The following is a 24081-nucleotide window of genomic DNA, read 5'->3' as shown; positions in this document are numbered from 1 at the left end:
AGCCACAAGCTCTGGGTACTGCTCAGCCACAAGCTCTGGCTCTCTCTAGCAATATTTGAATTTTCAAATAACTATTCGGTTTTAAAAAAAGGGCTACTTAGTATCTCATTTGATTTTATTATTATTAAGTCATTCAAATGAGATACTAAGTTGTTTTTTTCTCCACAGTCACAAAAGTGTAAATGTAGGCCGACATGTGTTAGCTGAGTAATGAGTCCACAGTCACAAAGACAGTATGTAGGCCGACACGTTTTTTAATCAAAGTTAAACATTTTCACCATGAAAATCATATTATATGCAACACAGGAAAATGATGTAAGACTTTGGTCTTGTTTATTCAGCAACTTCTTTGCCCTGTAAGAAGACAGAAAATAATGGATGAGTATTAATAATGAACATGCAAAATATATGAATATATGTAGTTAGAAATAATGTAATGGATCAAGCATTAAAGGCTCAGTGCTGAGCTTTGATTTTCAATTTTGAAGTACCAACTTCAAATTCATCTATTTTTACCCTACCTGAAATGTGCTTCTTAGAGACCTTAAATATATTTTTGTGAATGTAAAAGTTTGCTATTGACCTCTGTGAGGACTGAATCATAGGTGGTGTTGATGTGGCCATATCTGAACATGAGTCAGGTGTAGGTTTAGTAACAGCTCTGTACCTTTCCAGTGTCGCGGGTCTTGGCTCTGAGCTTGTTGACTTGAGACTCAGCGATGTCAGCACGCTCCTCAGCCTCCTCCAGTTCATGCTGAACCTTCCTGAACTTAGACATGTGGCTGTTGGCTTGTTCCTCCTGGGCGAGGAAAAGAGAAGGAGAGTGTAAAATCAGCATTCAAAGTTTGAAGCTTCAGGTAGCAAAATAATATAAAAAAATTTCTTGAGGTATTTTAAAGTATTTTTTCTGTTGACAGTTTTTGAATAAATGATACAGCAGAGAGAATGAGTGGTGAAATGGGGGATCAAACCACTGCTTCCAGGGGCATTCAGTGTCTATCATAAGTATTCACACCACTTGGACATCTTCACATTCTGTGTTGCGAAATCGGATTTAAATAATTTTTTTGTTAACGATCTACAAAACATACTCTGTAAAATCAAAGTAGAACAACAATAAAAACAAAAACATTTGAATGAATAAAAAATAAAACACTATATCAGGAATAGATAGGTATTCACCCGCCAAGGTCAATACATGTTATCAACACATTTAGCTGTGACTTTATGGGTAAATCTCTGGATTGTGCAATATTTTCATAATTCTTCAAGATCTGTCGATTTGGATGTTGATCATTGCTAGACAGACATTTTTAAGTCTCGCCATCATTTTTCAAGCAGATGTAAGTCAAAATCCTTCTCGTTAGCTACCCACAGTTAATACTGAGCCACAGATAGCCAAGCGGTTAAGAGCGTAGGGGCAGTAATCAAAAGGTTGCTGGTTTGAAACCCCCCAGACGACTAGGTGAAAGTCGGTCAGTGTCCCCTTGAGCAAGGCACCTAACACTAATTGCTCTGGATGAGTGTGTCTGTTTAAAGAATGTGTTTGATGTGAGTGGTTGTATTTGTCTGTAAGCTATTTTATCTTCATTTATACAGTGAGGGAAAAAAGTATTTGATCCCCTGCTGATTTTGTACGATTGCCCACTGACAAAGAAATGATCAGTCTATAATTTTAATGGTAGGTTTATTTGAACAGTGCGAGACAGAATAACAACAAAAAAATCCAGAAAAACACGTAAAAAATGTTATACATTTATTTGCATTTTAATGAGGGAAATAAGTATTTGACCCCTCTCAATCAGAAAGATTTTTGGCTCCCAGGTGTCTTTTATACAGGTAACGAGCTGAGATTAGGAGCACACTCGTAAAGGCAGTGCTCCTAATCTCAGTTTGTTACCTGTATAAAAGACACCTGTCCACAGAAGCAATCAATCAATTAATCAGATTCCAAACTCTCCACCATGACCAAGACCAAAGAGCTCTCCAAGGATGTCAGGGACAAGATTGTAGACCTACACAAGGCTGGAATGGGCTACAAGACAATCACCAAGATCTCACCTCGTGGAGTTGCAATGATCATGAGAATGGTGAGGAATCAGCCCAGAACTACACGGGAGGATCTTGTCAATGATCTCAAGGCAGCTGGGACCATAGTAACCAAGAAAACAATTGGTAACACACTACGTCGTGAAGGACTAAAATCATGCAGCGCCCGCAAAGTCCCCCTGCTCAAGAAACCACATACACATGCCCGTCTGAAGTTTGCCAATGAACATCTGAATGATTCAGAGGACAACTGGGTGAAAGTGTTGTGGTCAGATGAGACCAAAATGGAGCTCTTTGGCATCAACTCGCTGTGTTTGGAGGAGGAGGAATGCTGCCTATGACCCCAAGAACACCATCCCCACCGTCAAACATGGAGGTGGAAACATTTTGCTTTGGGGGTGTTTTTCTGCTAACGGGACAGGACAACTTCACCGCATCAAAGGGACGAGGACGGGGCCATGTACCGTCAAATCTTGGGTGAGAACCTCCTTCCCTCAGCCAGGACATTGAAAATGGGTCGTGGATGGGTATTCCAGCATGACAATGACCCAAAACACATGGTCAAGGCAACAAAGGAGTGGCTCAAGAAGAAGCACATTAAGGTCCTGGAGTGGCCTAGCCAGTCTCCAGACCTTAATCCCATAGAAAATCTGTAGAGGGAACTGAAGGTTCGAGTTGACAAACGTCAGCCTCGAAACCTTAATGACTTGGAGAAGATCTGCAAAGAGGACTGGGACAAAATTCCTCCTGGGATGTGTGCAAACCTCGTGGCCAACTACAAGAAACATCTGACCTCTGTTATTGCCAACAAGGGTTTTGCCACCAAGTACTAACTCATGTTTTGCAGAGGGGTCAAATACTTATTTCCCTCAATAAAATGCTAATAATTTTATAACATTTTTTACATTAGTTTTTCTGGATTTTTTGTTGTTATTCTGTCTCGCACTGTTCAAATAAACCTACCATTAAAATTTTCGACTGATCATTTCTTTGTCAGTGGGAAAACGTACAAAATCTGCAAGGGATCAAATACTTTTTTCCCTCACTGTAGGCTGTTAAAAAAAAAATTTTGTTGAGTGTATCAACCGACGGCCTGTACAGGTCCGGAACGATAGACTCGTTTTTTGTTTTGCTTTTGTAGCCTATTTTAGCGATCAATATGGCTGTAAGCAGAAGCTTTGCTTTGGCGTTTCTGTTTTACTCTACAATTCAAAGGTGGAGATTATCCCCCACTCCCGTTCCACCTACACCGAAAGAAGTGGATGGCGCATGGGATGGAAATCTTCCCATTCACAGTGTGGATTTTGGCCATGAACAACTTTAGCGACACCTGATATCACCGTTCCTCCTTTACTTTAGTTTCTTTACTAGTCCAATCCGGAACATTCACTGTCTTTTTGGTAAGAAACTCCAGTGTAGATGTGTCCTTGTTTAAGGTTATTGTCAGCTGAAATATGAATTTGCCTCCCAGTGTCTGGTTAAAAGCAGAATGAATTAGTTTTTTCTCTAGGATTTTGTCTGTGCTTATCTACATTCCGTTTTTTTTCATCCTGAAAAACTCCCCAGTACTTGCCGATGAAGATGCATACCCGTAAAATGTTTATTCCTTTGTCAGTTTTTTTACCTATCTACCAATCAGTGCTCTTCTTTGCGAGGCATTGGTTGAAGCCTAAACTAAACTGTATGGATCTTAAGTTTTGTAATGTCTACAAGGGAAAACATTTGTTTGTCAATATATGCTGACAAAGTATGTGACTCACCGCTTCCTCAGCCTGCCTCTTGTAGGCCTTGACTTTCATCTGCAGCTTATCTACCAGGTCCTGAAGTCTGACAACGTTCTTCTTATCCTCCTCAGTCTGTGGGACAAGATCAAAGAATCAATGCCCCATAGTTTTATACACAGACCTTTCCGTGTTAGTGTCAAGTATGGGAGGAAGGCATTTTTTCTTACCTGGTAGGTGAGCTCCTTGACTCTGCGCTCATACTTGCGGACTCCCTTGACCGCATCTACACCTCTTCTCTGCTCAGCCTCCACATCAGTCTCAAGCTCACGCACCTTTGTGGAAGAAAGGCGTTTGGTTGACTTGGTGAAATCAGACGTAACAAATATTAGTACAACAGAGGTATATTCTTCTACCCAGTCAAGGAGGCATGTGGATTATTGAGAGAAAGTCATTACAAAATGCTCCTGTGTATTTGTATGATTAAATACATTTCCAGCAATCAATCTTTCAATCCACCCTAATCCACCCTGCTGTTAACTCACCCTGGACTCCAGTTTCTGGAGCTGCTTCTTGCCTCCCTTCATGGCCAGATTCTCAGCCTCATCCAGACGGTGCTGCAGGTCCTTGACTGTGACCTCCAGGTTTTTCTTCATCCTCTCCAGGTGAGAGCTGGTGTCCTGCTCCTTCTTCAATTCCTCAGCCATCATGGCCGCCTGAAATCGTAGTTTGTTTAAATTAAGCACCAATTGGCACCAATCATAACATCCCTCTGAGATCTTTGTTGTGGTAAACCACCCCAGCTACCATTGGCCTTTGGATACAAATCAAGTGAGTGTAATTGAATAGATCATAAGGACTCACGTCAGTGATGGCCTTTTTGGCCTTCTCCTCTGCATTCCTGGCCTCCTGGACAATGTCTTCCACCTCTCCCTGCACCTGCACCAGGTCAGACTCCAGCTTCTTCTTGGAGTTCAGAAGGCTGGTGTTCTGGAGGAGGTAAAACCATTTTTTGGATCTCAAGAGAACTTTCAAGTGACAAGGCAGAAATGGTAAAATTGGTTGAGTTTAATTAGAAATGGCTTTTGACCCATACCTGGGAGTGCAGCAGTCCAACACGCTCGCTGGCATCTACCAGCTCAGTCTCAGCCACTTTGCGGCCTCTCTCTGTCTGCTCCAGAGCAACTCTCAGCTCCTCGATTTCAGCCACCATCAGACCGTTCCTGCGCTCCACCATGGCTGCCTGCTCCTTCATATCATCTGCGGCACGAACAGCATCATCAAGGTGCAATAGGGCATCCTGGGGTTCACAATGACATAGGTTCATTAGGACTTGTGGAAGTGGAGGTGATAGGGTCAGTGAAAGAAATGTTAATTGGTAAGATTTTCCCCAATATCTAGGCCTTTCTACACTATATTAGTCAACTCTATTTAATCCTGCGTTCTATTCTTTTCTACAGATTCACAAACAAATCTCTCCTCAGTCCCTTTACCTTGAGCTGTCCCTGGACATTCCTCAGCTGTTTCTGGGCCTCAGAGGCCTGCCTGTTGGAGTGGCTCAGCTGGACCTCCATCTCGTTCAGGTCTCCCTCCATCTTCTTCTTCACCCTCAGGGCATCATTCCTGCTTCTGACCTCAGAGTCCAGGGTGCTCTGCATGGAGTCAACCATCCTCTGGCTATTCCTCTTGATCTGCTCCATTTCCTCGTCCTTCTCAGCCAACTTCCTGTCCACCTCACCCTTGATCTGGTTCAGCTCCAGCTGCACACGTAGAATCTTGGATTCCTCGTGCTCCAGTGTTCCCTGGACAAAGAGTAGCAGTCAGGCCAATTGTGTTCAATACATTTGGATGTGTATAACACAAGGAATTAAATATATATGACTACAATAAACACCAATACAGCTGGCATTGGCTAGTGTACCACTTTAGTTGTATTGTTTCTATATCGTCTTTTACATTTGTTTGACTATCCTTGTCTATCAGTGTTTTGTTACTTGTTGTGTTTTGTGTTTTTTGTGGACCCCAGGAAGAGAAGCTGATGCTTCTGCAAAAGCTCATGGGGATCCAAATTATCAAATTAACACTGCTTTTCCCATCAAACAGCTGTAGTTTGTACCTCAGCCTCCTCCAGAGCTGTCTGGATCTCAGACTTCTCTGTCTCCACGGTCTTCTTGGCCTTCTCCAGCTCATGGATGCTCTTGCCAGTCTCTCCGATCTGCTCAGTTAGGTCACCGATCTCCTCTGCACACACAAACACAGGAGCAGTTTAGACTTGTGAGATTTTCAGTGGGTATTGCCAATGCAATGAAGTTGACATTGAATCATAAAAATTACTGGGGCCGAGCTCCCTGCCATCCAGGACCTCTATACCAGCCAGTGTCAGGGAAGGCCCTAAAAATTGTCAAAGACTCCAGCCACCCAAATCATAGACTGTTCTATCGCACGGCAAGCAGTACTGATGCATCAGGTTTGGAACAGACAAGACCCTGAACAGCTTCCAAGTCATAAGACTGCTAAATAGTTAGTCTGGGTAGCTATTGGTTACTAATAGAACTGCTGTCAAATGCTCACGTTGCAGGTTCTTGTTCTCTCTCTTCAGAGTCTCCAGATGATCCAGAGCCTCCTCATAGGAGTTCTTCATCTTGAAGAGTTCAGTACTCATAGAGCGAACCTCCTTCTGAGCTCCTTCCAGTTCAGCCTGGCCCTCCTCATACTTCTGCTTCCACTCTGCCAGAACCTAGGGAAATAAATGGGATTTTCATTAGGTCTTGATGAAGAGTTTTGAATCAGAAATATGCTACAATTATGCTACATTTGATCATACAGCAGACAGAAAATATCACTCTAGGTTGAGAATAATTCATTTTCACCTTGTCAAAGTTCCTCTGCTTCTTGTCGAGGTTGGCGGCCATTGCGTTGGCTCTCTCAACGTCAATCATGAGGTCCTCCACCTCTCCTTGCAGCCTCTGCTTGGTCTTCTCCAGGGAGGCACACTTTGAGTTGGTCGCCTCAATGGTCTCCTCAGCCTCCTGCAGACGCTGGGCCAGCTTCTTCCTGTTGGACGACAGAGGGTTTACAAACGTTACAATACATATCAACGTAAAAAAATTTTAGAGCCCCCTACCACTCACTATCCACACCCTATATTTGAGTTTTGCTGTTCCCTGTGACTCACTTGGACTCCTCCAGCTCTTCTGTACGCTGGATGGCATCAGTTTCATACTTAGTCCTCCACTGAGCCACCTCACTGTTTGCCTTGGACATGCCGCGTTGCAGCTCTGCCTTGGCCTCCTGCTCCTCCTCAAACTGCTCCCTCAGGAGGTCACAGTCATGGCGGGCAGACTGGACACTGTGAGCCAGTGCGTTTTTAGCCTTTGCGAGACAAAGAGAGAAATATATAGACTAAGAGAGATAGTAAAACAAATGACAGTAGAAGTCTCTGAGGGTGGCCTAGTCACCGTCTATATCAGGGGTGGGCAATCATTTGTCTCGAGGGCCGCATTGGGATTTCAAAATTCCCTTACCTTGACCTCCTCTTCAATCTGCCTCTTCAGCTCCTCAACCTGCTGGGTGAAGGCCTGTTTGCCTCTGGTCAGCTGAGACACCAGGGATTCCTTCTCCTCCAGCTGGCGGCCAAACTCACCTGCAGGGACAAAAGGACATCTTGTTAATAGGGTCTTTGTTCTCTAAGATTAAACATGTATTTCAAGGTAACATAGGGCAATGTTAGGTGTTAAATAGTCGTGGTTTGGCAGGTTACTTTCTAAATGTAATCCATTACAGTTACTAGTTACCTGTCAATTTGTAATCAGTGACGTAACTTTTGGATTACCCAAACTCAGTAATGTAATCTGATTACTTTACGTTACTTTTGGATTACTTTCCCTTTAAGATGCATTAGAAGCAGACATAAAGCATCCATCAAAACCATTTGGTGTGTCATCAAAGTGGTCTCTGAATTGTGGTCAGACTCGTTCAGATGGAACTAACAAACTTGCTAGAAATCTAAATGAAGTCAATGTATTTTTTGCCAAACATCATTTCTCAATTTAAAAGTAATCAAATAAGTAACCATCTAGTTTTTCAAAAGTTTTAGTAATCTGAATAAAATATTGTTTTCTGATAATGTAACCAGGGGTCTAAAGTGAGACCATTAAAGTTTAAGTCAGAACAGTAGAAACTATGTGGACTGGACTACATGGATACAGCCCCCAATACATGTTATTGTGTTTTACTGAAGAAAGAATTGGTTTCTTGTTCATTGTTGATGATGGTACCATTTTCTGTCAGGAGTCTGGCCCTCTGTCCACTGATGTCGTTGATCTGGCGAACATTCTCATCATTCTTAGTCTTGATCTCGCTCAGCTGGTCCTCAAGAGTACGGCACATCTTCTCCAGATTGCCCTGTTAGTGACACATGTTCCATCATTACTTTATCTATGGGACTCCTGTCAACTTCAGTTAACTTGAATGGTAATGTAGTTGAACCTCCTCAACACTGGTTGATCAAAACATCACTACTCACCTTAGCCTTGGCGACGGACTCCATATTGCTGGAGAGGTCATCAATCTCCATCTTGTACTCACTCTTCTCCTTCTCCAGCTTCTGTTTGACGCGCTGCAGGTTGTCGATCTGCTCCCCGAGCTCAGCCACACTGTCGGCCTGCTTCTTGCGCAGAGCGGCGGCTGTGGACTCATGCTGCAGGGTGGACTCTTCAAGATCACGACGCAGCTTCTGGAACTCTGCCTCACGCTTCTTGTTCATCTCAATCTGAGCAGCAGTGGCGCCTCCGGCCTCCTCCAGCCTCTCGCTGATCTCCTCAAGTTCCCTGGAGAGATCGGCTCTCTGCTTCTCAACCTTAGCCCTGGCAGCACGCTCAGCTTCAATTTCCTCCTCCAGCTCCTCAATACGGGCCTAGAACAGGGGGCAGGAGCACGGTTGATGAATACTACAATACATAAAACAATAATAGTTTACATTTTTTAAATGTGTTCAGACACAACCAGTTACACTAATATATTCAGTAGATAGCATCTCATGTGGTAACCATAATCACAACTGTAAGAACCCGCATCTTCCAATCTACTGACCCACTAGCAAAAAATGTGTGCTACCAGAATGATGTTTTAGGAAATATTTCAGGTGTGTCCTTTCCTGCACTGGAGCTTAGGTCCTGTACTGTACCTGGAGTTCTTTGATCTTCTTCTGCAGCTGAGCTCCCAGAGACTGCTCATCCTCAATTTTACTGAGGAGCTGGGATGTCTCAAACTCCTTCCTAAGAAACACAAACACGTCGATTGCAAGGTTGGTTTCGGTTCGATAGAGTAAAGAGAGAGTATCATACAAATCGCATGTAAATGCTAATTAGTCAAGAATTAGTCAAGAACAACCATTATTGTAAATATGGCACGTAGTGTTTGTTTACTTCTTGATTTTCTCATCAGACTGCTGCTTGTCATTCTCCAAGTCCATTATGGACTCCTGGGCCAGTTTCAGATCTCCCTCCAGCTTTCTCTTTGCTCTCTCAAGGTCCATACGGACCTTCTTCTCTTGCTCCAGAGAACCCTCAAGCTACAAGATAAAAACACACATGTATTGTTCAAATCTAAACAACAGAAGATAATGATACTATCATGGCCAAAATGTGTAACTCCACTCACGTCGTCCACTTGCTGTTCCAGCTTGGTCTTGGCCTTGGTCAGAGTGTTGACTTTGTCCTCCTCTGCCTGCAGGTCATCCAGTGTCTGCTGGTGGGCCTCTTGGAGGGCTTTTTTCTCCTTGGTCAGCTTGACAACGCTCTCATCCATAGATGCCATCTCTTCTGTCAGGTTTTTAACCTGAAAACGGCCACAACAAAATGTATCTTTGGTCACTTCACCATAAAGGGATTTAGTTTCATATATATTGCATTAATTTAATTCAGATTAACAATGTGTCAACAAGTACTGTTCTATAGATTCAACACTAGGTGGCAGTGTACTCCATGCCAGTGCACTGAACATACCATGAATGTTGAACATACAATGAATGTGGGGGGTACCACTATTCCACTATTTTGTGTTTTCATTTTTCCTGCACCCACAATACATCTGGAATTCCATTTCTGTTGAGCTATGTTTGAGTTGATTATGGTTTGGGTTATTGTTTGGTTAGACTGTCTTTGGTAAGACACAAGACCTTGTTTTCAGTGGCGTGCTTCTCCTTCTCCACTTTGGCCAGGGTGAGCTCCAGGTCATCAATGTCCTTCTTCAGCTCAGAACACTCATCCTCCAGCTTCCTCTTCTTTGCAGTCAACTCAGCATTCATCTCCTCCTCGTCCTCCAGCCTCTCTGTCGTCTCTTTGAGCTTGGCCTCCAGCTGGATTTTGCTCTTGATAAGCCCCTCACACCTTTCCTCAGCATCGTTCAGATTCTCTGATTCCTGGTTTCAGAACAGGAGAAAAATAAGCCTCCTCACTTTGTTTGTCAAAATAAACATTTGATTTAGTCAAAAAGGTCAAAACAAATCAATAAAAATATATGAAATATATGTAGCATGGAGAATAAAAAAATGTGTGCTCATTTGTGTATTCATGTGTAGATAAATGTGATCTTATGGGGATCATTTCTCACTCACAGATGCAACTTGGAGTGCCAGATCGTTCTTCTCTTGCAGGATGGAAACCATCTTCTCCTCCAACTCCTTCTTCTTGGCAAGAGCCTTGGCCAGGTCTGTCTTCATCTTGTCGAAGTTCTCCTTCATGTTGGCCAGCTCCTTCTCAGTTTCAGCGCTCTTCAGCAGGGGCTTGATCTTGAAGTACACCTTCATCCATGGCCAGGTTTTCACATTCATGAATGAACGGATGTTGTACTGGATGGTGAAGATGGCATCTCTGGTCGACAGAGAGGATAGAGTGACATGGTGAGTGACATGCTTAAAGCTACATTCTGGGATTCGAAGAACAACCCCCCCCCCCCCCGAACACTTTGTGTTTCCAGTTGAGGAACGGGGCTAAGGAAATGGAACAACTCTTAAATTCATAGACAGAGTTCTAGATGCAAGGACTGACAGGTCATGCTTAAATCAGCAGTAATAGAGCATTATAAGATCTGCTTTCTCATTCTGATCAACTCACAGTATATACAGTATGTAATCATAATGCATTACATACAGGTGGTTCACAGAAAGCTTTGCCAAGATGTCTACTCTTCCTCACCTCCTCTCCATCATCTTGGTGAACTCTTTTCTCATGAGGAATCCACGGCTGAGAGCCTGGACCATGCCGACCAGAACGGCCAGCTTCTCATCTCTCATCTCCTCCAAGACCCCCAGCAGACCGGCTTTGAAGAACACCTGAGACACAGGTAAACATGGCCATTGGAACCACAGTCAGATGGGGACAGATAGAAAGGGTTGGGTCAAAACAGGGGAACAACACCTCTAGATTCATTTGAACAACATAAACTTTGCAATGCTTACAAACAAACCATGAGATAGCTTGTTTATCAGTTGGAAGTTATTGTGGAGTTGTAGATGAACAATGTACACAACAGCTCTCTGCTTCCAGTGACTGGAATGAATTGCAAACATCACTGAAGCTGGAGACTTATATTTCCCTCACTAAATTTAAACATCAGCTATCTGAGCAGCTAACCGATCGCTTCAGCTGTACACAGCCTATCTGTAAATAGCCCCAATCTACCTACCTCATCCCCATATTGTTTTTATTTACTTTTCTGCTATTTTGCACACCAGTATTTCCACTTGCAAATCACCATTTGCTCATCTATCACTCCAGTGTTAATTTGCTAAATTGTAATTATTTCGCTACTATGGCCTAATTATTGCCTTACCTCCTCACGCCATTTGCACACACTGTATATAGACTTTCTTTTTTTCTATTGTGTAACTGACTGTACTCTTGTTTATTCCATGTGTAACACTGTGTTGTTGTTTGTGTCGCACTGCTTTGCTTTATCTTGGCCAGGTCGCAGTTGTAAATGAGAACTTGTTCTCAACTAGCTTACCTGGTTAAATAAAGGTGAAATAAAAAATAAATAATACAAAATAAGGGGGTATTTGACTGACCTTGGTGTGTCCAAACTTGTAATCATCGTGATTTATATCAATGGACCCAAGCAGCTTCTCAGAAGCCTTCTTGTTGTCCATGAACTGGCCCTCAGGGATGACACTGGCGTTCAGTACTTTGTACCTGAATGAGGAGATATTTTTAACACATGTCAAGTTGTAATAGGTCGGTTATATTACATAAAAGCTAAGCCTATTCTGATGCTGGGAAAACCCGTGGAGCTTTATGTGTGTGTGTGTGTGTGTGTGTGTGTGTGTGTGTGTGTGTGTGTGTGTGTGTGTGTGTGTGTGTGTGTGTGTGTGTGTGTGTTTTGTGTGTGTGTTGTGTTTGCATGAGTGTACCTCTGCTTGAAGTCAGCATAGATGATTCTGCTGGGGAAGCCCTTTCTGCAGATCCTGATCCCCTCCAGAACACCATTACACCTGAGCTGGTGGATAACCAGGAAGTTCTCCATCAGACCTGGAACAACAAACCAAGTCTCTTTAATACTTATTAACAGATTAAAGGATTGGCCTTGTTAAGGTTACTGATACTGTATTGATTAAATGTAATATTCAAGTCAATATTTCTTGTACCTGGAGTCTTTGACTCGTTGGGGATCAGGCAGCGTACAAAGTGAGGATGAGTGCTCCTCAAGTTGGTCATCAGCTTTTGTAAGTTCTCCTGTAAGAGGGTTACAAACCATTTTCTCAGAAATAATTTATGATAATCAATGCACCTTTTGAAGGACTAAAAATAGACATTTCAAGAGCTCACCCTGAACTGGGAGGACACAGTCTGCATGGAACCACCCTTCTTCTTGCCTCCTTTCTTGGTTGTATCTGTTCAAATGTGGATAAGTAAAAGATGATTAGAAATGAGAGAATCAAATGCAAATGCTGCCAATGAGATTGTGTAAAATAACACCTATTGAATGAGTAAATTATCCCAGTAAATAACCCTGATAAATTGTGATACATTCAAAGAATTTAAAGCATTGGTCACCAACAGGTCGATCGGGATTTTAAACCGTTTCATGTCTGAAGACTGAGAGCAAATCAACTGTGCGTATAGGCCTAGATAGCTTAGATCAGATAGCTTAGATCACCATGCATGTACAGTTTCCTCGCGCCATAGACTGTAAAAAGAAAAATCAGACGCTCAGCAAGTTCCTACTTTGAGATTTTAAAACCATTGAAACTATGACTAGAGAGAGACTCAACGAATACAGCAGAGAGAAGCTGTTTTAATGAGTTAGTTCATGTTTAAGTTGTTATTCAACACTTTGTTCAACACTTTTATGAGACATAAAATGCGCGTTCTCCCTACTTCCACTCATGCTACAACCAGCACTGCAGCTGTAATGAATGAGTAGAGCAAAGTGTTCTGATACGCTTGTGTTGTTATCATTAGTGGCTTGTGGCTTTTTTTAATATCGAGGAATATTTCACTTTCTCTGGTCACAGCAGTAACAACATGAATTGGTGCATGAGACAGAAATAATGCAGTGAGACTTGAGTTTCACCATCAGCTGGAAGACCGTGTCCCGTTTTCTCAGCGGAGGGAGGGAGAGCGGAGGGACAGTGAGTCGGGGGAGAGGCAGCGTCGCCTCTGCTCCCTCCCTCCCCTCAGACTGACTATCAGATGCAGGCCGTCAGTCATGTAAAAAAAAAGGAAACTATTACGCTCACTTAGCTGTGGATCACAAGTAATACAACACATGATCTATTACCAGTGTGATCATAGACCTATTTTCTTTATATATATCATTTCAAAATGGTCTGAGAAGAACAACATTGGCAGGGCAATTCAAGTATAACCTATATACAGTGATAATATATTGGGCCTATAGCATACTGAACAAACCTCATTGCTACAGAACTGTTTTTAATTGGTGAATGTTGCATAGGCTTGTGTTTTCTAAGTCATGTTTAAAAAGTTCTCAGCAGTAGATCTTGGCCTGCATTTTGACTCAGAAAGTGATCTTGACTCTGAAAAGGTTGGTGGCCACTGCTTTAAAGACAATGTGGGTCTGAGTTGTAACTATCGCTTAATTCAATCTTTTGACTTGATCCTAGTCTTACCCTCAGGTGGGGCAGCAGGATACAGGGCAGCCAACAGTTTGACTGAGGACTTCCCGTACATCTGAATAACTGAGTCATTCAAGGGGTCCTTGTTCTTCTCCAGCCAGCCAGTGATGTTGTAGTCCACAGTACCGGCATAGTGCACCAGGGAGAAGTGGGCCTCTGCCTTGCCTTTGGCAGGCTTGGGTTTCTCATATGCCTTGGTTTTGCCAAGATGCTGATCGTTCAGCTTGTTCTTGAAGGTAGTGTCTGAAGCCTTGGGGAACATGCACTCCTCTTCAAGGATGGAGAAGATGCCCAATGGCTTTACAAAAAGATATGTATATCAAATTAGTGATTTTACATTTAGGATCACATTTATTCCATTAGCAAACATCATTTAATGGGATTATATTCATTTTTTGGGACATAATAGGAAACATATTGAGTTCTCAACAGTTAATATGTACCATTATGCTAATATCTCTCAATGCGCTCCCTATGAGCTTTGCTGTTGCATCCCATTATAATCCTTACAGACAACTTACCTTCTCAATAAGCTCAATGCAGGCAGCCAAGTCCATGCCGAAGTCAATGAATTCCCAGACGATTCCCTCCTTCTTGTACTCCTCTTGTTCCAGGACGAACATGGTGTGGTTGAAAAACTGTTGCAGTTTCTCATTGGTGAAGTTGATGCACAGCTGCTCCATGCTGTTGTACTGGTGATGAATTTCAAAAGGGATCATTTCATCATACAAGGCTGTAATCCTTCTCGATCACAACTAATTGTCTTGTCTCTGGTCTCGTACTCACATCAAAGATCTCAAATCCAGCAATATCGAGCACACCGATATAGAACTGCCTTGGATTCTTGGTGTCCAACATCTCGTTGATACGGAGGACCATCCACAAGAACATCCTCTCATAGATGGACTTGGCCAAAGCCATGACTGCATTATAAACCTGCAATGATAATACCTCAAATTAATACATGAGATATTGACCATGTCCAGTGATAAGGTTGGGAAAAACAACATGACTATTTTTAAAAAGCAAATGCAATTGTCCCCAAAATAATGCAGGTGGTTAGAAAATGTTTGATGCTGTGTGTTTAACCCCTTTACCTGAGACACAGTCTGTCCCTTGGTCACGTACTCGTTGCCGACCTTCACTCTGGGGTAGCACAGAGCCTTCAACAACTCAGCTGAGTTCAGGCCCAGCAGGTAGCCGATTTTATCAGCCACTGGAGAGAAAACCAACGAGAACAGATCACTTGATTCTGATGTCTTTCATAGGTTAAGTTTTCATTTTCACACACATCAATTATTCAAATAATTCCTGGAGGTTGGATTTTCATCTCCAAAATGTATATCCTGCCTGACTTTCATGTGGCACCGTCTGTCTTGTTCATTTCCCTGTAAAAGGACCAATGAGCCCCAACATGGGAAGTTCATGGGAGCATGTCAAATTGGGTGTCAAATGAAAGCTAAGAGTCTATATTTTTCGAGAAATTAAGGAATATATATATATATATATGTTTTACCATTTGCCATCTTGAAAATGAGGAATAAACAAATGCTTTGATTTCTGGTCAAACAGATGGACAAGGGGTCTTTTAATCTTATAAACAGCGAGCAGAAAAAGTCTTAAAAGGTATTAGAAATACAACTAATATCAACACTTAGATTTTGTTTTGGAGAAATGTTTCTGCCTTCTGTATGTTTAAAAAACATTGCCTTGAGCTTTAAAATTCTGTTACTTCTTGAGGAGGGAGAACAATGAAACTTTACAGAATTAACAAGTAAAGGTAGACCTGCCAATTAGTTGGTGTTTTTACTATTATCAATTTTGTTTATGAATTATTAATCGGTAACAGAATTTCTTGAATGAAATTGAATTGGCTACAATGGGAAATCATAGTAGTCATAAAATGCAGTTCGGTTCACAAGTTTGTACAGTTCAGTATAGTATTGTATAGTATAGTATAGTACAGTATAGTATAGTATAGCATATCACAGTACAGTACAGTATAGTATAGTATAGTGCAATACAGTACAGTGCAGTACAGTAGAGGATAGTATAGTATAGTACAGTATAGTAGGGTATAGTATAGTATAGCTCAGAACAGTGTATTATAGTACAGTATAGTATGGTGCAGTATACTATAGCACAATATGGTACAGTATAGTAAAGCATAGTATGGCATATCATAGTATAGTATAGTATAGTACAGTGGTGTATAGTTCAGTATGGTACAGTATAGTACAGTACAGTGGTGTATAGTATAGTGTAGAAAATGTGTGTATAATATAGTACAGTATAGTATAGTGCAGTACAGTATAGTATAGTACAGTAGTGTATAGTATAGTACCGTATAGTACAGTACAGTATAGTACAGTACAGTACAGTACAGTAGTGTATAGTATAGTACAGTATAGTAGAGTACAGTAGTGTGTCGTATAGTACATTATAGTATAGTATAGTACAGTACAGTAGTGTATAGTACAGTACAGTAGTTTATAGTACAGTACAGTAGTGTATAGTACAGTACAGTAGTTTATAGTATAGTACAGTATAGTAGAGTAGAGTAGTGTGTCCTATAGTACATTATAGTATAGTATAGTACAGTACAGTAGTGTATAGTTCAGTACAGTAGTTTATAGTACAGTACAGTAGTGTATAGTACAGTACAGTAGTTTATAGTATAGTACAGTATAGTAGAGTACAGTAGAGTAATGTATGGTACAGTAGTGTGTCGTATAGTACATTATAGTATAGTATAGTACAGTACAGTAGTGTATAGTTCAGTACAGTAGTGTATAGAACCTTTCTATTCTCACAGTTTCTAAATAATATAAATTAAAGATAAACATTTTTGCTAAGAGGATTATTATATTATTGATTTACTATGACTTCAAATCACCCAGCAGTGCAATTTACAGACATCGTTGAATCTTAATTCAGAGCAGATATTTAAGAGTGTTTTTGGAAAAAGTGGGCACAGAAAAACTGAAGCAGATTTTACCAAAATTCTTGTTACCAAACTTTGCATCTGCACAGTTCTTCCTGTAAATGTGTTTTTGTGACATGTTCAGTGTAAATTGTTAAAAGTGTTCATTGTACATAGAGTTAAATGGGTGGTTAAACTGTAAAATGTATGATTTTTGTTTGTCATACATTTTAAACGAAAATCTCAACACAATTCCGTTACCGTGGAGTTAACTTCTTACGTGTTGTATTTCTATGTTGGGGACTGGGAAAGGGACTAATGCTTTCCATATCTTACGTCTTACGAGTGGGACTCACCCTCTGTTCCATCTGACTCGGCCTGCTCCTCACGCTGCTTCTGCTTGAATTTCAAGTTGCCATGGTGCATTACAGCTCCTGTCAGCTTGTAGATGGCCATTTTCTCATCGTTAGAGAAGCCCAGGATTGTAATTGCATCCTGGTATTAAAGACGAAGTACAACAGTGAAGAACTGAACCGTAGTTTACTCAGTTACAGTACACTACTGTTCTGTGTTCAGTCCAGAACAAATGGGATGGTTAGAATTAACTGGCTTCTCTGTTCCACATGATTACTCTTGGCCAACAAACTAGTATATGACAGCACAACATGAGTTTTACACAGTTCCACATGGCACTTAGAGACAGTCTCTTGTGGAAGTCTTACAGGTATGTGCCTCAAGGTGAAGAGTGAAGGCATGAAGAGTGCCTTGAAGCACATGCCTAACTAACAGAAGGTGCCCAGCTGCTATCAAGCTGGATTTGCGCAATGCATTCAGTGTGTATTGTGGTCCTACCCATTCCATATCTACAGTTTGGTTTACACATTGTATCACTCACATCGGTGGCATCCAGCTCAACCTTGTCGTCAATGCTGGCCACACTGATCTGACCCTGGCTGATCATGGGGAAGTCGTAAGGGTTGGTGGTGATGAGCGTCATTTCTGTGGACAACGGAGAATGGCTTGTCAGTTAAATCACTGAGAATTCTGCTGTCCTACCTTTACAGTATCTCTCCCTCCTTTACTCAATAGATGGACTCAATGATACATGCAGTGTATAGTGCATAGCATCAAAAGAGGGGGACTGAGGCTCCTGGACTAGTGCATCACATTGCAGTACTTGATCTTTCCCATGAAATACATTGAACGACCTGACCCATGTTTAGATGCCTTGTTAACGTGGATGTACTCATTGTAATAATATTACCAGTGTGGACTAGGAAACATTTGAATAAGTTCCACAGATGGAGGTGTGAATAATTTCACCTAAACCTGTACTTTGCCTTACCAACTAGCTCAGGTTTGTGGTTGGTCATCATCTGGTAGAAGATATGGTAGCCTCGCTCAGCGGGCAGCTGGAAGGCCACTCTGGACTTCTCTAGCAGGTCTGAAAGAGAGAGAGACAGGGAGAGGGAGAAAAAGGAAGAGAGAACATAAGATAACATTACATTTGATGATTCAATCTCCAACAAATATTCTGTTTGATTTAAGGAAAGTATTGAGAAACAATAAAAAACCAACTCACAGGTCTCAATGTCAGCTTTAGCCAGTTTTCCTCCTTGGAAGTGAATCCTGATGAATTTACCCTGTAGTAGAGCATGGGGGATAGAAATAGGTTAACTAAATAAATCTAGCATTTTACTTTGATAAACCCCTTGAAAAGTTAGTTTATTGCACATCTATTGACTAAACTATAGAGCAGCACAGTATGAGTCATAATACCCATAAAACCTAGCGGTCAAACAGGGAAATGGTTCCAAATGTTTTTACACCATTCATTTTCCCAATAGTGGATTTTAGAAACAATTAAAACAAGCGCTGTGTTTTGTGTAGGCTTACCCTAGTGTGTAGTTTTGATAACTGTGTAAATCTAAGACAAGGTGACTTTTAGGGAAAGATATTTGCCTGTATTTTCCCACAACAAATGAAATGCTAATTAGCTGCTAATGTGGCTATCATAAAGAACTACAAATGCCATGATGATCTGGATGAGACTGCCTAATTTATGCAAAGGTCAGAATCTCTGGATAAACTATCTAATGTCAGCTAAATTTAGTAATGAATAAATTGGCTACATTTATTTAAATGGAACATTCTGTCTTGTATAAGTTATAAATTGACACAATAGCTGTTAGCAAAGGTGTCAGCTAGAGATGACCAGCAGGAGCTTGCAGTGATTTGTATTTTTCCATGATGTCTACTTTGATGCTAATTAGCATTTTGAAATCTGAGAGTAAACAGAGACAAATATATAGATAAAAGTCACCTATTCTGATTTACATGGTTATAAAAACATCACACCAGGGTAAGCCTACATGGAACACAGCCATTATTTTAACTGTTTCTAAAATCCCCTATGGGAGAAATAAAAGGTGGAAAACAATTGGAAGCATTTCCCTGTTTGACCGCTAGGTTTTATGGGTATTATGACACCTATAGGGAACTATTAAAATATTTTTTCCAATTGAAGGTCACTTCCACAGTATGCCCTTCATACTTACAAAGCGGGACGAGTTGTCGTTCCTCACTGTCTTGGCATTACCGTAAGACTCCAGCAGAGGGTTAGCTGCAATGATCTGATCCTCAAGAGACCCCTGATTGAGACAAACACAAGTTGCTCAGAAACTAGCTAACACTTTACTTAAAACAGTATTCACCACTTGAAAGAAAGTTTACACAGAACACCAAACTGAAATGTGTTACCTTCATTTTGCTGGGGTCTGCTTCCTTCTTGACACCAGAAACTGCAATGGTGGCGAAGTACTGGATGACACGCTTGGTGTTGACAGTCTTTCCTGCACCGGATTCTCCACTGGTTTATATAACAGAAAAAGATGGGTTTAGTCACATGTTTGAGTGACAGATTGGCTTTCACTAAGAAATATTGTTGAAAAATGCACAATAAATATTCCACTCATCGAGTCATTGTTATGCATAGCCTAATCCATTCATAATATCATGTATTTTATAACACCCAGTCATTACTACAGATAGCCTAATCCGTTCATAATGTCCTGTATTTTATAACACCCAGTCATTACTACAGATAGCCTAATCCGTTCATAATGTCCTGTATTTTATAACACCCAGTCGTTACTACAGATAGCCTAATCCGTTCATAATGTCCTGTATTTTATAACACTCAAGTCTCCCAATATATTAGAATAGAAACACTTTCTCAAGTGAAATGATAGAAAACAACTTACGTAATCAGGACGGACTGGTTCTCCTTATCTGGAAACAAAAAACATGCTGCTTATTATAATCAATCAACATTAGGAGTACATCATTGTATTCATAAGCATCATCATGAATTTAATTTTGGAATATTTTCCATTCAAGGATAGTGAACTGAGAGATTCCCAGCAAACTGTTCTAACTTAGACAAGAAGACAGCAGATCCCATCCATCCATCCATTTCTCCATGAGAGCTCGTACCAATCATCATGAACTGGAAGGCGTTGTCAGAGACGGAGAAGATATGGGGTGGAGCCTCCATCCTCTTCTTCCCTCTGTAGGCGTTGACAACCTCTTCGTCGTACACGGGGAGCCACTTGTAGGGGTTCACCGTGGCACAGAAGAGCCCAGAGTAGGTCTGGATGAAAGGGATTCAATTATGCGATTAGCAAAGTCAGATTGACTTTTACCTGGATTTATGTGAGGATGTGGGTGTACTATGGTATACTAATGTGGGTCTACTGTATTGGTATGTTTTGGTTTCTACTGTTCATTTATGTGTAGTACTGTATGTGTGTAATTCTCATGTTTATGCATGTGGGAATATCTTATGTTCATTTACAGTATGTGTGTATGTTTATGTAGGTTTCTTACATAGATCATCCATGCTGCATAACGCTCTTTGAGGTTATACAACACAGAGGCTTCATTCAGGTAGGTCATCATGGCCATGTCCTCAATCTTGTCGTACTTAGGGGGGTTCATCTGGTAGATGTCTGCTTCTTTGAACTCTTTATCCTGAAACAGTCAGAAATCTAGATTTCACACAGATCAAACTGGTCATGACTCAATGTTTTTTGCTCATTAAAATGCTTACCCACATTTAATCAAACTACTTTGTTATCACCCACTGAAAAATACATGGAGATTCTTGACTTGTCATTATCAATAATTCCATGACATTTTTAAATAGCAGCAATAAAAATAGTTTGTTTGAAGGTTATATTCTGCTTCATAAAGAACAAAGACATGCTTCTTAATCTATTTTTTGTTACTGATTTCATATTATCTTTTGGCATGTTTTTGACAATTTGGATCATTTTTCAACTTCAATACTTTTCAGATCAGACTTACCACTTTAGTGCCATCAGCATTTGTCACTTTGACAGTACACTTTCCCTCTGTCCTGCCAGTGATCAAACCCTTAAGATACAGCTCCTTGACGTCTGTCACATAGCAGGCGTTCTTTGAATCAAAGGGTGTGGCTTGTGCCTCCATCCTCTCCCTCTCAGGCTTACGAAGGTACAAGGCAGCCTTGCCGTAGATTTGCATCTCCGCGTCCGTACTCATGGTGACGGATCACTAGGAAAGCGATGAAACAAGAAACGTGATTGACTCTGTGGTGCTTCCTCCACAGTCAAGAGAGTGAGCGGTATCTCACACAGCATTTTTTTGAACTTTTTATGTGAAGTCAAACCGTGTCTCACCTTCTTTTTCCCCTCCTACAGTTGAATTTGTACGTCTTGGAGGATCCTGTGAAACATTAGAGTGTTGTGAATACGCACAAGTCTAAAACCTTGTAGTTTAGCCCGCAGAGGGTAAGAACAATTTTGAATGGCATCATTCAACTCCATCATTACAGCCATGTCCTATTTAACTACAGGTCAACTGGTAACTTTAATTTTCCTACTTTACTGTGCATTCTGTCAAGTAGCCCTGACAATCAAATTACATTCTAGACCCCCACCTGAATTTACAAACAAATGCAGATGCAGCACTTTTGACCTTGAATGAAAGTGACAGATTTGAAGGAAAACACATTTAAAGTAAAATGTTACAAATTTCATTTTAAATCAATGTCGATTGCATATTGTGAGGTCTTATAAGACATTAATTTTTTTTTTTAAATTATGAACTCAAACTATGCAGTTAGTAGTTAGCCTCAGATGCTGAGCTCAAATATGAAAAAATCTAAGGAGTCTTACCACAGAGGAAGAAGGTATCTGACTCATGGATACTGGGGCCTCAGCCTCCTTATATCTGGTTGGAAGGGACAACCAAGCAAAAGTTAATTATGGACAACTCTGGTAAAGGAAATGGATTGGATGAGAGACCTCCGTGTGCCTGTGTCTCTCTAGCCCCACCCACTTCGAGGAGCACCACACTCCTTATTCTTTTACCATTGATTGTTCTAGACTATTTTGAGACCTTAAGGAGGATCAGGTTGCCTACTGCAGGAATGTCTACAAATGACATGTCCATCTAACTTGCTACTATAGTAGAGCTCTGTGGCTGACCTTGAGCTGCTGTACATACTAAACATGAACACTCTGTAATTTACATAAATAAAATACAATGATTTAGTTTAAAACTTGACCTACTGCTTCCATGTAAAACTCAGACTGAGAAAAATGCAATCTCCCACTATCTGCAAGTATGGCCAATGGCGTAACACCTTATTGACATGAAATTCAACCAATCTTTTTTTTTTACCTTTATTTAACCAGGCAAGTCATTTAAGAACAAATTCTTATTTTCTGAATACATAAACGTTAGAATGCATATTTCTGAAGAGTCTAGTAGAAGCATAACCAACCCTGTTACACTACCCAAGCCTGTTGACTGAATAATGTGTCTGTCATGGTGTTGGGTACATGGACTTTAAAATTACACATTTTCACTGTATAAATAAAGACTTGTAATTTGAAGATTCCTTATGAATGATGCTGAATACATGTGTTTTGATTGTTACAATGAATGGTACTACAACACTTGCTTAATAAAGGTGTTATGAATGCTTTCACAAAAGTGTAATGAATGCCTTATGTATATTCCCTTCAAATAAAGTGTTACCAAAAGAACCACAAATACTGAAACAATTCATTTGTTTCTCCAAAATGGAGATTACATGTGAGATGTATCCTTAATATGGTATATACTGCTGTGATTTGTAGTTGTTAAAAGACATAGGTTCGTGGTATCAAATCAACACTTCTTTTTCCCAAGTCAATCACTTCACAGCTTTTAATATCTATGGTATATTTTCTGTCAAACATCTGCAATCAATTGTTATGTAAAAGTTATTTATTTCCAATTGGTTCAGATGAATTAATGTGGCATTCTGCTTATTTCAGATCCAGCATCTCATTCCATCCCCCTCCAGCAAAATGAAGATTCCCAACTTATTAGCAACAATGTGACAATGTCATGTATTAATAAAGTCACTGTTGGAAACATCATAGGGGGCGCTGCAGGAGACACATGCTGAGTAGGCAAGGCAAACAATCTTTTAATTTCTTAGGCTATGCTATTCTCATCTCTGCAGTCAAGGCTTATTGTTTTAAGCCTTTGAAGTGATTGAGTATCGGCCAACTCTTCCAAACAGCTGCCACAACATATTTTCGAGACACGTTTGTGGGTAGAGAGAGTCTTCGTACAATGCAGATTATTCAAATGGACTTCATGACATTAAAGGTATTTTAATGGGCAGGTGTGTAGATATCTTACATGATATTTAACATTTGTCATTGTATCAGAGGGACATGTTTCTCTTAGATCCACAGTTGGGTATATAAGCTTTCCTTAGAATCAGTTTACCAAGTCCTCAACTTAACCATTACGGTGGAAATTACAAAACAGATCTTAGATCATTTGATTAGCTGAATCAGCTGTGATTGAGATGGCGCAGCTGATTGGTTTGAATCAATACTATGAGGAGTTGATTAGCTGAATCAGCTGTGATAGAGATGACACACCTGATTGGTTTGAATCAAGACTATGAGGAGTTGATTCGCTGAATCAGCTGTGATAGAGATGACACACCTGATTGGTTTGAATCAAGACTCTGAGGAATTGATTCGCTGAATGATCTGTGATAGAGCTGCTGTGAAACAAAAGTCTGTCCACCTTGCAGCTGTCCAGAACCGTTGCAAAACGCTGATGGTAACATCATAAGGACATCAATGATATCACAGAGTGCCAAACCGTGATGCTATTGTTAACCGCCAGCTGTCCAG

At 40.7% G+C, this 24081-nt stretch overlaps 1 protein-coding gene across 1 annotated transcript; it reads right to left on the bottom strand.

Moving 5' to 3' along the window:
- Window positions 1–229: 229 nt before the first annotated feature.
- Window positions 230–21598, bottom strand: LOC115170188 (myosin heavy chain, fast skeletal muscle-like). The gene is made up of 40 exons (XM_029726555.1): window positions 21553–21598; window positions 21200–21427; window positions 20720–20863; window positions 20327–20483; window positions 20095–20122; window positions 19592–19700; window positions 19390–19482; window positions 18414–18474; window positions 18177–18275; window positions 17727–17830; window positions 17188–17326; window positions 15006–15124; window positions 14695–14844; window positions 14430–14600; window positions 13903–14206; window positions 12596–12660; window positions 12415–12502; window positions 12181–12298; window positions 11839–11962; window positions 10967–11103; window positions 10387–10642; window positions 9949–10191; window positions 9432–9608; window positions 9197–9342; window positions 8956–9046; window positions 8296–8685; window positions 8048–8174; window positions 7295–7413; window positions 6946–7142; window positions 6641–6824; window positions 6342–6507; window positions 5887–6011; window positions 5264–5572; window positions 4867–5070; window positions 4635–4760; window positions 4316–4486; window positions 4001–4105; window positions 3810–3905; window positions 668–799; window positions 230–354 (listed from the first exon to the last, which is right to left on the bottom strand). Exons 2-40 carry the CDS (start codon window positions 21413–21415, stop codon window positions 334–336), a joined length of 5811 nt encoding a protein of 1936 aa, XP_029582415.1. The 5' UTR covers window positions 21416–21427; window positions 21553–21598; the 3' UTR covers window positions 230–333.
- Window positions 21599–24081: the final 2483 nt, after the last annotated feature.

Source organism: Salmo trutta, chromosome 31, assembly GCF_901001165.1.
Source record: "Salmo trutta chromosome 31, fSalTru1.1, whole genome shotgun sequence".
Taxonomy (NCBI): domain Eukaryota; kingdom Metazoa; phylum Chordata; class Actinopteri; order Salmoniformes; family Salmonidae; genus Salmo; species Salmo trutta.
The sequence above is the reverse complement of the archived record's forward strand: the minus strand, read 5'-3'. Positions and strand labels throughout refer to the sequence as shown.